General features: G+C 42.4%; 1 protein-coding gene across 1 annotated transcript in view; it reads right to left on the bottom strand.

Moving 5' to 3' along the window:
- Positions 1–7,370: 7,370 nt before the first annotated feature.
- DUSP22 (dual specificity phosphatase 22) overlaps positions 7,371–14,772 on the bottom strand; it is a 44,084-nt gene continuing 36,682 nt past the window's right edge. Inside the window, exons 6-7 of the mRNA XM_059836241.1 lie at positions 14,056–14,227; positions 7,371–11,177 (exon numbers count right to left, since the gene is read on the bottom strand). Of these exons, the coding sequence (XP_059692224.1) occupies positions 10,992–11,177; positions 14,056–14,227 (358 nt within the window). The 3' untranslated portion in view covers positions 7,371–10,991. The remainder of the gene's footprint in view (positions 11,178–14,055; positions 14,228–14,772) is intronic.

A 14,772-nucleotide genomic window follows, 5' to 3' on the forward strand; every position in this document is an offset into this window, starting at 1 on the left:
TGCTTTTCTCTTACCTTCACTGAGCCCGGCCACTACGAACCCCATTAAGATTAGGTTATCTGGTACGACTGTTCAACTTCAGGATCTTAACAAGTGTGCACCGTGACTGTCGAACACAGCAACAGTGACAGAAACTGAAAATCATTGATGCAAACCTCTAGAAGACTGTAGGAAAAAGAGAAATTTGATGACAACCCAAAGTCATACAATAGTGCGAGATTTTCTTTTCCATTACATTTTATAGGTTACTTTCAAAGATGATCACAGTGGACATCTGCATAAGTCAAACAACTGTCATGTTTAGTGTTGAAGCTATCAGATGCCAGGAGGATTTTAAACACACCACCTTGCTGGAAGTTCTTTTGAAACCTTAAGATTAGGCTGTACTCCATCAGTAGTCTTGTTTAAACAGATAAATTACCCCTCTCTAGAATGTGATCTTCATAACATCTTCCCACACCTGATTATTATTGAGAGGTGGAAGGGAAGGTATATCATAACAGAGGTCTTCCTTTTTCTGACTGCTACAACTTCCCTCCAGGAATGACTTTGCATCTGCAGGGCCTGATAAAAATCATGCCTGAAATGTGAAGCTCCTGTTTCCTAAAGCTGCAACAACATGGGACAGACCCAGAATATTGATCATCCCCCTTTGAAGGGTGGCTAAAAAGCAAAACTGCCCAAAGCATCGTTGACTTCTGAAAATGTGCATTATAGGCTTATCTTAGGATTGCACTTGATGTTTAAAGCTTACCCTCCAGGTGTTCAGGCTAATCCTCTCCCCAACAGAACATGTTCAATATTACCAATGCACAATCAGCTCCCAGTTGCCTGGGGTACAGCTTATCCGGCTTGCCAGTAAACCATGGCATGGGTCTGTGCTCAGCTCAGCCTGGGCAGGGTCATCAGCTTAGCCCTGACCTGGCTCTGGCATTCAGACCCGGCTGCGCCGGGGCTCACGAGCCCTCTGGGAAGCCAGGGCATGCCGTGTGTCAGACACAGAGCCAGCTGGGATGTGCAGGCAGGCAACCTTCCTCCCTGTGCAGGTTTTACTCTAGGCAATGGAGACACCGCCACACTTACTACCATTTCCCAGGACAAGACGGCCGTTACCTGCAACTTCATTGCCAAATATTTCCTCAGGCACCATCTTGGTAGCTTCTATTGAGATGGGGTTTCTAGTGTCTCTCCCTGTCCTTAAACAAATGTACTCCTTAATTGCAATCTAGCACTAGTTCCAGAAGCTCCTGCTTGCTTTAATTGCAACCGCTTCCTTAAAATGTCCACTGCCCATTTGCCCTCCTCCTCCCCCAACATGCACACGGGTGGAAATTCTCTTGCTCAGATGTTCACGGGACTTCATGAAATGTGAAATTAGAATACGGCTGGTTTAAAACAACTGCTAATGCCTTTCTTCTGCGGCCCACAAAGCATTCTTGTAACCAAAGCCACAAGAAAGGAGGTATTTTTAAACGAGCTGTGAGGATTGATTCACTGATTACTGTCTCTTCCTCCCCATTATTGTTTCCCATCAGAGCTGGCAAATTACTCTCAGAGCACTCACCAAACCATGCTCTCCCTACTCTTACCTCGGCTATTTCCGCAGCCCGGTTCCTCAGATGGCTTATTTTCAGCTAGGTAAATCATCTATTAGTTTTTAACCACCCTAATATACATGCTTCAAATTAGAAGTGGATAAAACTGTTTGACTTTGTTGAACGAATGAACAACACGGAGTTCAGCAGCTGTCTTCATTCAGTCTTGAAGGGAGGGAGGGAGGCATGGAGGGACTAAACCAGTCCTAATCACCCAGCCTAGTCCTGGAGGCAACCAGAGAGAGATCCAGGAGACCTTGGCCATCCGTAGAAAGACAGCGGCTTCTCCGATACGCAGTTTGGATCTACTCTGGTTCAGAGTTAAAGGGAGTTTTCCTTTCTTAACTGAGGTGCCCACAGCAGGCGCTGCAAGTTCCCGAGCCCTGCTTGAAGTTCAGTGTCTCTCAAGGCACCGAGGCTCCCAAGTCACTCAAACTGAGGAACGGAGGGTCAGTCCCCACATACTGACCTTCCCCCAGAAATGACCTGAGAAGTGACGCTGACTGCATTTCACACAAGTGCAATGCATTCAGAAAAAAACAGCTAAGTCAAGGGGGAGTCCCTCCCTTTGCTGCCTGGAGTTTCCAAGCCGTCTTTGGAAATGAATCAAATTCATGTCTTCCATGAAACAGTCCAAAAGTAGCAGCAGCAGCTTGGCCAAGGAGGCACTAATTTTGTTCCTCCTCCTGTTCTCATCTGCCAGAATGGCTTTTATTAGATGTATTCTCCGTATGCACTTTCTTTCCAGAACAAGGCTAGAGGAAAATGAGGACATCACTTTTTTCTGTCATTGTAACCATATATCCGAAGTATAGGAAACAGCAGAGATTCCCTTTCATTTTTTTTTGGCTGCAGGCTTTTTCCTGGAGTGCATGGAACATATCTCAGCACATGTATCACCAGCCTTTACCACGTTACCTTTAGGTATTCCAACGCTTTAATTTTTTTTTCCGTGTGCTATTCCTCCTCCACTTGCCCCCTCCCCATCATTCTTGACATCACAGATATGTTACATATCCCTACCAATTTATTTTTACCTGAGATTTTATGTTCAACAGATGCATCTGTGGGATGAATTTTGCCTAGGGCGGTCACAACCAGAATTGCTCTGGATCTCTTCTGCTTCACTCACATCTTTTTCCATATAGAAATTACAACATCTGCATTTTACATAATTCACGTTGAAATACAGCAGCTGGTACCTGTGGGATCAGACCTTGTTTTTTTCCCATTCCCATTAACACCCAACCACCACCCTCTGCAGCACAGCACTTCCTATGCAGGTGGGACTGAGATGTGGAGAACAAGCAAGAAGCCACTACAGCTCCCTGCCCTGCTTCAGAATCTCTCTGTTACAAAGGTGTTTTAACACCCCTCAGATGGAGACCAGATACCTCATTTAACAATACGCAACCAACACTGATGCGGTGCTTTTCATCGGGGGCTTCGCAGACCTGTACCGGGGAAAGCCGTAACACTTCTTCCCCATTTCATTGGGAAAATGAAGCAAACCAGAACTGAAGCAACTTGCCTAATCACACAGCAAGTTGTAGACTTGGGAACAGAATCCCAAATGCTTCTCAGTCCAGCATTTTACGGATTGAACAAAAGTGGCTGACTCAATATGCCTTCTTGATAAGCCAAAACCACAAGGCTTTTGGGTCAAAAAGGACTATTGAACTTCCTAGCTTGTCTTACTGTATCACAGGTGCTCCTGTAACCCTTTCTATACCATTTTGGACATTTATGTGCATATCAGGGATGTATAATTCTAAGGGAGAAAAAGCCCAGCTAGAAATATGCGAGATCTCACGAGACAAACATTTCCTCCAGCGCAATCAACTTGATGTAAGGGAACCACCCTGGGGACATGAAGGTCAACTCTAAACATGTCAGACGCCCCACCTCAGTCCCTTGAAAAGAAAATATGGTTAAGGAAGAGAACGAGTATTTAAGATCCTTCCAGTGACAGCAAAGTCCAGAGTGCACTTGCAGTGAATTAGTACCTTAATATAATATACCCTGGTGGGTTTTGTATTGTGACAAACCTTTTCCCATTCCTCCCCCAAAATTATTACTGATGGTTAACTTTAGAGCCATACAGCCTTACCCAGCTACGAAATGACAGAGGTATACTTGCACAGCCTCCAGGATCTACAGGAATGAAAATGGTTTTCAGTATTCTCAAACAGAAGAGTCATTTTCTTCCCCGGGGTAAATGGTAGCACTAGCCAGTAAAAGCCCAAGCAGTTCACTTGTGTGCAAGAGGCACCTTCTGCATTTTGCAAACAGGCCCAGGCTGCAGACTTCTGCAAAAATGAGGCTTTACTTAGAGGACACAAGCTGTTGGATGATACACCCTACCTCCCAGAGGAATGGAGATCTTTATCAGGTCTGATAAGAACGTCACTGCAAACCAGACATTATCAAGTAAATAAGCTACCTAAGAACAGACGAATCTCATGTCTCAAATCTGAGGATTTGACCAAAGCTTGCATAGCACTCAGGGCTTTTTTTGCTTTGGGGTTTTTTTTCTTTTCTTCTTCTTTTGAGACATTCAGGGATTACATAAGTAGTTTTGCTGGGAAAAAATGCTGCAGACTTACTTGCAAAGACTTCCAAAATGCAATCCTTGGGAAAATATCTAGTGAGTATGCCTAAACACAGCCATAATTCTGACATCTTCAACACATACTTTCTCTAAACACAGGGCAGAGTTTTCCCCTACTTAAAAGCTTTCAATAAAGTCCCGCCTTGCCTTAAAAAGCGAGGAATAGACAGAATCAAGCAAAACGCTGTTTGTAATCAGTAACAGCATAGGATGCTGGTCCACCAAAGAACATTGCTTTTTGGCATACAAATAAAAGTCAAATATCCCTTTGTAATTTTTCAAATGTCAGGTTCAACACTGTCATTGATCAGTGTTACTTTTCCAAAACATCCAGAGCTGTACAAAAGCCAGGCTGCCACAGAAGATGACAACATCCACAGAAGTCACGGCAGGCTTGGCAAACAACCACCACCACCACAACAGGACAGATGCACAAACAGCAGAATTGTATTTGTTAACACAATCAATTAAATCAGCAACCTTATAACATAAGCTTTTTTATTAATACACATTTACAGGAAATAAATTGTTTGCAATCACACATTGGCACTCACTTATCCTGACTCAGGGGTTCTGGGATAAATACCAGTTATTTAAAAAAAAAAAAAAATCACACACAAAAAAAGGGAAAAGGAGGGAAGAGATTGAAGAAATTGTAACAAAAATCCCATCCCCTGTATCTGACAAATTAAATAAAAACTCACTTGCTTTCAGAGAAAGAAGGGAAGACAGGGAATCAGAACTCAGACTTTCAAAGGGTCCATTTGTAAATGCATCTGCCCAGATCTAAAGCTGTGCTTTGCCAATGCCTGTGTGAATAGATAACTAAGCGAGCAAACAACTTAAAACCACTTTGCGCTTCAAGTAGCTTGGATGTCTTGGTTCTGATCTCTCTATTCATAGTTCAATGAATAATGAAGGGTACAAACCTGCACATTCATAATTGCCTCAACTAAAATGGAAACTGGGTGCAGGTCTGGCTGAAAATCCCATTTTTTGAGACTGCTTGCCAATGAATTTTACTCCCAGTTTACTGCAGATGTGTTCGGCTCACATGAGCAGAATTGAGTCTCCTTACAAGGACACAAGGACTTGAGCTATGCAGTAGTTCAATGGCAAAAAGGCACCTCCTGCTCACACTTCATTAGATGCCTACTCCTAATAATTGCTCTAGAAACTGCATGGAAACTACAGGAAGTCATCTTGCTACTCACAAGCTACTCACTTTTGGTAAACTGCAGTTTGCATAATTCACTAGAGCAAAGCACACATTCAAACACGTACAAAGAAGAATTTGTTCCCTGGGTGAGCGCAGACAAATAATACTGGACAGCAGCTAAATGTAGCAATGAAATAGTTAAACACACACGGGAGCTGGGGCACATGGAAAACGAGAGCCACATTTAAAGCTGTGCTGAGAACGAACTGTGAAAATAGCTGTTTGTCGCATGCTTTGTGTCTCCAGGGGTTTCTACAGAAACACCGTACAGTGCAAGGATCGTCTTCCTCATGCTGTCTAGTATTTTCTAGAGACCATCATCATTTTCCCTCTGCCAGTACAATCTTATTGAGGAGGTGGAAGGACTCATAATTTGCTAGCCAACCCAAACTCCTTGACCCAAACTTGTGACTCAGGTCACAAGCACAGCTAAGGACATGTGGGTTTGCCCTCCAGTTCCCTCAGTTTACTGCATGACAGGACAGGGCTACATGAATCAAATCAGAACTGCCATTTTCTAGAACTCACAACAGTTACATGTAACATCAAATGAAATGAGATATACAGTTGGGAACAGTAGTATGGCACCATGGTCACAGCACAATTCTTACATGTGATTTGGATAAAAATTGCCCTTGAGGTGCTAAGTGGTCAAAAGGAAGACAAAGCAGCAGTGCATTTTTCATTTGGAAGCTGCTGTTTTCCTTTGGGGGTAGGGGGAAGCCTCCTCTAAAACTTAGAGATTTTCTTAGTTCACAAGGGATTATATTTTAAACATGTTTTCTGACTCATCAATGCTATAGCACATATATCTGACATTGCTATGAATAACAGATAGGAGAAAGGAGGTAATTACACTACTAATTCAAGCTTCACATAGCAGGCTGCATTGAATAAAAGTCTTTTCATAGAAAGACAGGAAGAGGACTGAAACACACATTAACAAAATCACAGCCATCCCATTTATACTGAAGATGAACTGAAATATATTATGAACAAGGTGCATCTAGCACATTCAAAGCTATCTACAGACATACTAACTATTCTAGTGGAGGACATTATTAATTAGTTGAATCCCTGTGATCCCTTAGGAAACATCCACACATTCCCAGCAGTCCATGAAGTAACAAGCGCTGGGAGGGGGAGAAGAGGGCAAAATGAAAGACTCAAAACCCATTGTGCCTGAGCATCTAACTTTGCCTTCACAGCGAGGGAGTCCCACTGCCAAGAACATAGTTCAGCCTTCAGCACCAATTAGAGTGGCCATGAGATCTGGCTACTTAGGCATGACTGATGATACTTTCAGGTTGGTGGGTTTTTTGGTTTTGGGTTGGTTTTTTTTTTTTTTGATTGTTTGAATGCCAGAATTACCCTCTTAGCAGAGGTAGCGTCAAACCAGAAATTCAGTGTTATCTGTAGGAATTTAAATGGGGCTTTTCCCCCTCCCTTACACTGTAAGTTTTCAATTTTTTTTTCCCTGAGAATCACTATCTGCCCCTTACATCAGCTTCCTCTGACAAACCACAGCTGAGAGCCTTGAGTCTTGGCAGTCTGTAAACCAGCTACATTTTACAGCTAATTAATCCCTAAATCAGTGTCCTGTGGAAAAGTAGGTATTTCAAAAGAATAAAAAATTTGGATTCACCACACACCCTGTCACAATGATGGGCCAGCAATGGTAAGTAAGAGGGCAACATGCAACATCCTCTTATGGGACTATTATCAAGAGATGCTTGTGCTGCAGATTCTTGAACTCACCTGAAAGAACTTGGTGAAGAGAGGAGAAGTCTCAAGAAGACTGTGTGCAGAACAAAAAAGTAATCTAAATACCAAAATGAGTTCGTCTTGTACTCTTACTGTACCTGCAGGGATACAAACAGCGAGCAGAAACCTTCCAGAGACTATTATTTATTTCAAGAAATACACAAGCAGATTAGGTGTTAACATTTACTTTTATTTATAAAAAAAATTGTAGAACGTATTAAATACAAACATTTGGAAAAAGCAATCAAGGCTTCGCTAAGATGCCCAGGAAGAGGAAGACAGAGAATCAAGAAGCTTACCAGGTTTAGCGTTTTTAAACTAGTAATTACTATAATTTTTCACTGACTTCTTTATAGGCAGTGGCCATTACAGCAACCAATGTTATTACTGTCCTTTTTAAAAAAACAGAGATATGATTTGCCATATCTTCCCACTCAACCACAAAATGTAAGGAAGCAACTCTTTCAGGTTAAAAAACAGGGTAATAAATACTAATGCATTTACCCATTACCTACATTGTATAACACTAAACATTTGCTTATAATCACACATGGATATCAAGTTTAGCCCCCCCCAAAAAAAATCGATTATACATTTCAAATCTGGATTTCAAATCCAATAAGGTGTTATAAACTTTATACATTTTCCAGTGAACATCAAAATGAGGACAGTGTTTTGAATTACAGAAACAAAACAACTGAATGCATCATCTACAACTATAAAGGCCAACTACTAAGAGGTGGACTGGGGTCTAGTCATGTTCCAGATAGCTGGAAAGTCCTACAAACTGCCACTGAAAGGCTGGTTGGAAGACAAACCATGTCACGTTCTCAGTCTGTGTTAGCTCCTCTCCCTTTCTAAACAGCCAAAGGTGAGAATTGTAGCTACTCTCTCTTCTGCACCTTGTGGTAATAAAGGAGTAAACTATCATTCTGCTCCCTACGTGGACAAACCAGATTCAAGTTTTCTTAGACTGCTGTGGCTCTTTTACCACTCTTAAACGCAGTATGCAGTACATACAGACCACTAAACAAGATGCAGAAGCAAGAGACTACAGAAAATACCTCTTCCGCCTTTTAAAAAGAGAGAGGCACTTCCACTTGCTGACAATATGGCATTCCCTCCATCCTCCTGCTTTACCCTGTATCTGCTTTTGAGCTGCAGCATAATGCACACTGATGTGGCTATATGGCCCTAAAGCCAAATTCAGTTTTAAAAAAGTCCTATTTGTAGGACTGTCTCTTTGGGGATAACCAAACTATTAAAAAAATCCAGTATAGAATAATCTTGGACACACAAACATTAACAGATGTCTCCCATTCTGCCTTGTATTTGTCAGAACAGAACACTTGCCAAATTACCAGCACTCACAGGGTTACTAGCGCAAGGAGAGTGACACGGGATACGTAGTATTGGCAGTCAGCTACAGGATGGATTGACTGGATACCTGCAAGAGCATAGGCAGAATGCTTCTGACAAAGCTGCCCTTTGGGGACGGGCTGAAGTTGCACTACATATCCTATTATGAGCAGAGGGTTGAACAAATGGACCAGCATCCTGAACGCATGTCAGACCCCGTTACTGCGGAAAGCATTTTCCAATTACCACGTCGGCCCTCAGAGCACAGAGGGCACTGCCAATGTGGGCACTGCTATGCTGGAATTCCTAAACAGCCAATTATTTGCAGATCGACATCTTTAAGAGCAGCTAAATACTCCTCTTACCAGGCAAACACAGAGCAGTTGCTGGATATACCAAACAGGTAGTAGTTCATTTAGCTACAAGCTTGAAAACAAAGTCAATTCCAGCACCTTTCCCAAATCCAACAGCACCCCTCACTGCAACACAGACATGATTATCCTGCTCTTGCTGTGTTCAGTATACTTAAAGCACTTAGTGCAATGAGAACCCTGATGCAGGCTTGGACTCAGACGAAACAGTCAGGCCACTTCTACCCCATTCCCTTTTTTCCTTTTTGGCAATTATTGATATACTTCACAAGCCGTAACATATATCTTTTGAAGGTACTTAACAACAGATATTTTAACAGCCAGAGCTGACTTGACCCCAAAAGCCTTGCTCCCATCCAAAGCATTCACTGCCACCCAAAGCAAGCAGGAAATCACACGAAGAGGAATCTTGTGAAGGGATGGGAGGTCAGAGTACCGAAGACATTGAAAGAGACAAGTCTATTTAGTATGCTGACTGCTTCTCGCTCAGTGGTCAGCTTTTAGCATGATATACACCACATTTAAACAAGTTAGGGGTTTGGTTTTGTTTTTCTATCCTGGCTGTTTGGGAGGTGTTTTTTATTTTCTGGAATCTTCAAGAAAAATAGGCCTTCCATCCTCTGAGTCAAAGACAAGAAATCACGATCTTGGCATCAGTGCCGCCCCCCATTACACCATCAGAAATCAATTCACTGCCCAGCATCCCTGGAGACATATTTGAAGTTACACTCTTAGAATACGCTTGAGGCAGGCAATGGCTCCATTCCAGAAACACACAAACGTTACCAAGAGCAGAGTATGGCCCCTAGTTTTAACCTAGTTTAAAATATATTTTACAAATGCATTCCTACAAATCTGATCACAGCAAAATATATAGTGGTTTTAAAATGGCATAAAGTTGAATTCAAACAAGTAAGTTTTTAAACCAGTGAGAAATATGGGCAACTTTAAAATAAAACAATAAACTTCTCAAATACAGACATTTGTGAAAGATACATGCACACATACACTCTCGCGCACACATGCACCCACTTACTTCACTCAGTGTCAGATTAAGATTACACAAGGCAATTTTCAAGGTTGCATTTACAACCACAACGACAAGAACAGCATTTTTGAGGTAGCTGAAGTCAAAGAGCAAACCACAGCACAAGCAAAGAAACAGGTGCTCGCACTCACACCGAGCCCACTCTTTGGAAACACGTTATCATGTGCGCAGGGGTGTGTGTTGAAGAGGCACGTGTTCCACAGGGAATGAAGTTCAGCGGCACTGGAGACCTGATAAACTATTCTCCAGAGAAGCTTATGTTGGGAGACCAGATGCACAATCAAGGGACCACGGCTTAAATCACTGCACATCAGCTGAGCTGTGGTAACAGTCTTGGTATTCTTGGTCTGTGGCAGTTCTGCCAACAGCTCTGTCTCACGTGCACTGAAGCAAATACAACTGTGGCAGTTGAAGATGTTATTACTCAGAGCTGTCTGTCCCACTTCTCTCCTAGATGCTACTGTTGGTAGAAAGGTACACGTACCCGTATCTCACCTGCTCCAGTTTGCAGCGTAGCATTCAAGTTGAAGCCCACCTCCACGGTATTACTTGCCAATGGACTGTGAACTACAGCAGCAAAGATACAGACTTGTGTTCCCTTCTTCAGGTGCAATAACATCTTTGCCACATTAATAGTGCAGAGATGTCAAACTGCCACAGCTTGAATCACCAGACTTCATCTCTCAGAGCCCTTTGCTAGCCTACAACGGAAGGAGTTGAACTAACCTCACAGCAAATGCCAGGCAATGTGGGCATAAGGGGATAACAGCTGTGGCTGGCTGACAAACTGGCTCAGCCACAGTAACTGGATCATGTCTCTGGGCATAGAGAGCTTGATCCTGCCCAAATTATCAAACTGTGTCAAACACGCTCATACACACACACATAATGTAGTATTTTCATCAAGAAGCTTTCTACAAATCAATTGTTTGCATGATTACTGCTGAGAGTCTTGAAGATGGGATGGAAATTATGGCAAGATGTTTTTCAAAGGTAGAAAGAAAAAAAAATCAACCTCCTACGATTAGGTCTCTGTTGTGTAGTTGCTGTATGAGAGAGATGGCACAGATGAGAAGTTGTTATTCCACTGTCTTCCTCCAGTATTCTGCTGCAACTCTGCCTGCTCTTTATATTTGCTCAGAAGATTTTTGGCTTCTTGCAGATCCTGAGAAGAGTTTTCCCCATATTCTTCTTTCAGCCACTGCCTGAACTGCAAAAATTGAACATACATATACAATATGATGAAACAATAACATGAGACTGATGCAGAAGTAATACTCCCTCCTGTCCTACAGAATTTCAAGAGCCTTTAAGAACACAAGTAGTTTAAAGAAAAGCGCTCCAAATATTGCATGTCCTTCAATAGCAGCACAGAATACATAGGCACAGGAACACACATTTGAAATCACCAAGATCCCTTACATCCCCTAAAATGACACACTTGCATAACAGCTTGGCTGACTGGAGTAATACGGAGTAAGGAACACCCACTAGGCAAGGATGTTCTAGACTTAAAAGCACCCTCCTCCTGTCGCATATACAATGAGATGAATAAGCATGGAAGCTAATATGATCAGCCAACTTGCCCAAGTCACAACAGGCCGCAAGAAGGCTGAAGATCAGAAAGTGAACCACTCATACGGGTTTTTCATCCTGAGCCCACAAACACCAGTAGTAAAAAATGTACTGTAGATATCAGGAAAGGTATCTTCTAGGAAGAAAAAGACCAGAAGCTTTAAAAGTCATAGAATAGGACCCTACATGTTACTGACACGAATGACTGAATATGGTACATGGTAACAGATGTACCAAGTCCAGTTGAAGGTCGATCCAGCTCTGTATCCTGGTATGAGAGTAGCCAGATGTAAATGCCAAAGAAAGAATCAGGCAATGGAAGGGCAATAATGCTGGGACCTTTTCCCTGCTCATTTCCTCAGCTTCCAGCAATTTTCAGCTCAGGTACTTTTGGAGGCTGAGTCAGTATCTTTGTGTTTGATAGACACAAATTAATTTTTCTGCCATGAGATCACTTTCTGAATCCACAAATTTTTACCAGAAGATATCTGGATGCCAACAAGCTCCATAAGTACGTATTGTATGAAAACCCCTCCTTCTCCTTGATTGGGACCTGCCGATTGATAGCTCCCTCTCACATTACAGGGAAGAGTGGAAATCACACCTGTTCACTTTCTCTGTTCTACTCACTTTATAGACCTTTATCATATCCTTCTCTATCATTTCTTTGCCAGTTGAAGAATTTGAGTCCACTTAGTCGTCATTCCTGACAATCTTGTTGCTCTTCTCTGCAGAAGCAGCAAGTAGACACAGACCCCAACTGTTCTGTCCCAGTGGGGATAATATCCTGTGATCGTTTTTCAAGCCTCAACTTTCATAGCTTTGTCCTGTTTGGGGCTCATGGACAGCTTTATCCATAAGACCATTTACTAGGACATTGGAAGACAAGACCTCAACATAGTTACTGCCTCCCATTCCTAAAAGATCCTAAGGTCCTGAGTCAAATCTGAAGCCTCAGGCTACCATGTGGAAGTTTGGAATTGGTGCAAACCATGTTATGACCTTAGTGACCAAACCCCTTCCTGTAAGAGCAAGATCTAAAGGACCCCATTCCAGAAACCCCACAGGATACCACCCTATAGTGGCACAGCAAAACACCCATGCTGCTGAAATCAGAAAAAAGTTCACGCCCTTGGCAGATGGCATTATTCCACTGAAATCAGGTGTGTAAACAGACACCTGCTAAGGATGTGGTTGCTGTTAAGAGACAGTAGGAAACTACAGCCCAGCCAGTGACTACAGGTGGATATTTCTTTCTGCAACCTACTGCCTCCCCCTCAGTGAAAAAAGGCAGAATGTGCCGTCCATGGTGGATGAAAAAAGAGAGACGTTACTGTCTTTATCAGGCTATTTGCATATAGCCTTAATTGTCATTGCTGTTAGCCCAGACCAATTAGAGTAGAAATGACTGTAAGGGAGGAAGGAGACAAGTCTGGAAAGTCCCCCTCTGACTTTTGTCTCTTAAAAATCGGTTACTCTACCATTTACACCAGTTCCAAACGATCCAGGAAACATTCAGTTAAATATTAAAAAAACGCAAATATTTACAGTTGCAAACTGCATCATGCAAAACAAATGGTAATTTCTAAACTCCGAGCTTTCTGCAGCAGAATGACAGGGATGGAATAAAAAAAACCAACATCCTTTGCCTCATGTATTTTGCTTTCCGATTTTGGTTTGCCTCTGTTGTTGTTGATTTTTAATAAGCACAATAGGCACAAAACCCCAGAGAACAGCAACATGCTGAGCAATGGAAAATGGAGGGGACGGACAGAGTAGGTTGTTAACATAAGTGGAAGTCACCAATCACCCACGGGGAGCAGGTCTTTTGCGTGGGATGGTTCTTTTTAGGGGTAAGAAACAAATTTTTGTTTTAATGAAAACCACTTTGCAGTCTTACTGTTCCTGCAACTCTCCTAGTCCTACAAAGCTTCAAAGGCTAAGAAGAAAAAAAAGGGTCAGACTTGAGACTACTCTACACATCAGAAAATTTATTAAGTCTCAGCCACAGAAGGTGGGGGGAACACGACACGTGAGTCATAGTGAGGACCTAGTTTAACTCCTGGATAGCAAAGATACCTGATTATGATTTCTTTCCTGCTTACTATTCCAAGTAAGTGTGTTGGGGGGAAACCCACCCTTTTTATGCAACTGGTACTTATAGGTTGGTCTTTCTGCTGCGTTCTGAGCAACTCACTCTTTAGTTTCTACCCCTCTAAAGGTGTCAGTCTTGTATTGTGTCTTAGCACACATGAAGCAATCACTGGATTAAGAGCACAGCTGGGCAGGAGATGTTTAGAAGTTGTGCTTCATCTCTTTTCCCATCCAGCATTCCCTGATACCTTCAGTTCTATCCGCACCTCCCCAGTGGAGCAGGCTTGGCCAAGAAATCACTCCCTCAAAGCAAAAACAGGGAGTCAGATAAACCACCCAGGCCACAAAATAATGAGAAGTAGCCCATGATCTGATTTGGGGTTGGTGTTTCACAGCTCATTTGTTTGTAGTTCATTTACCTGATCAACATCATGCTTTTCAAAGTCCTGTAGCTGTCTCTGGAAGCCCATGTTAGGATTGGCACAGGATCTCGCTGCGCGGACAACAGACAGTGCATCTTCCCAACCAAAGTCTGTGATAGTCATGATGTAGGCAACCACCAATGTTACACTCCTGGAGACACCTGCAAGGCTGCATGAAAAAAGAGGTGCAATAAATTGAAGTAATGCCGTACTTCATCTGTCACAGTTAAAAGCATCACTTCTCAACATCACAGCAGACTGCTGTGTTGCTTGCCATGAGGAAGAAATACTACAATATTTGAGTTAAAGGGTTTTGGTGCTGCTTTTTCAAATGTATCAGAACACATCTATGACAAGCTCGAGAAAGTAGGTTCTGAGTGGTAATTCATATGAGACTGGAAAGAAAGAAATAAGTATTAAGTCTTCACAAAAGCAGGTGATAGTGCACACGTTCTAAGTTAGATTTGGGTTTTAATAAGCTAGAAATAAGTCATCCACTTTCTTCTGCTTATATAGATCAGAGCAGTGAAATAAGACTGTTCCCTCTCCACCACGAATAAAGGCTTCAATTTGATGGGGCCAAAATGAACTTTAACTGAACTGTTGAAGTACGTATGTCTGGTTGCTTGAGTTCTTTTCCTCTTTCTGCTATCCATGCACTGTGCAACTTCAACTCTCAGGACTCCACTTTCCCCACATGAAAAGCTGGGATAA

This window comes from Gavia stellata, chromosome 3 (genome assembly GCF_030936135.1).
Source record: "Gavia stellata isolate bGavSte3 chromosome 3, bGavSte3.hap2, whole genome shotgun sequence".
In the NCBI taxonomy this organism is placed as follows: Eukaryota; Metazoa; Chordata; class Aves; order Gaviiformes; family Gaviidae; genus Gavia; species Gavia stellata.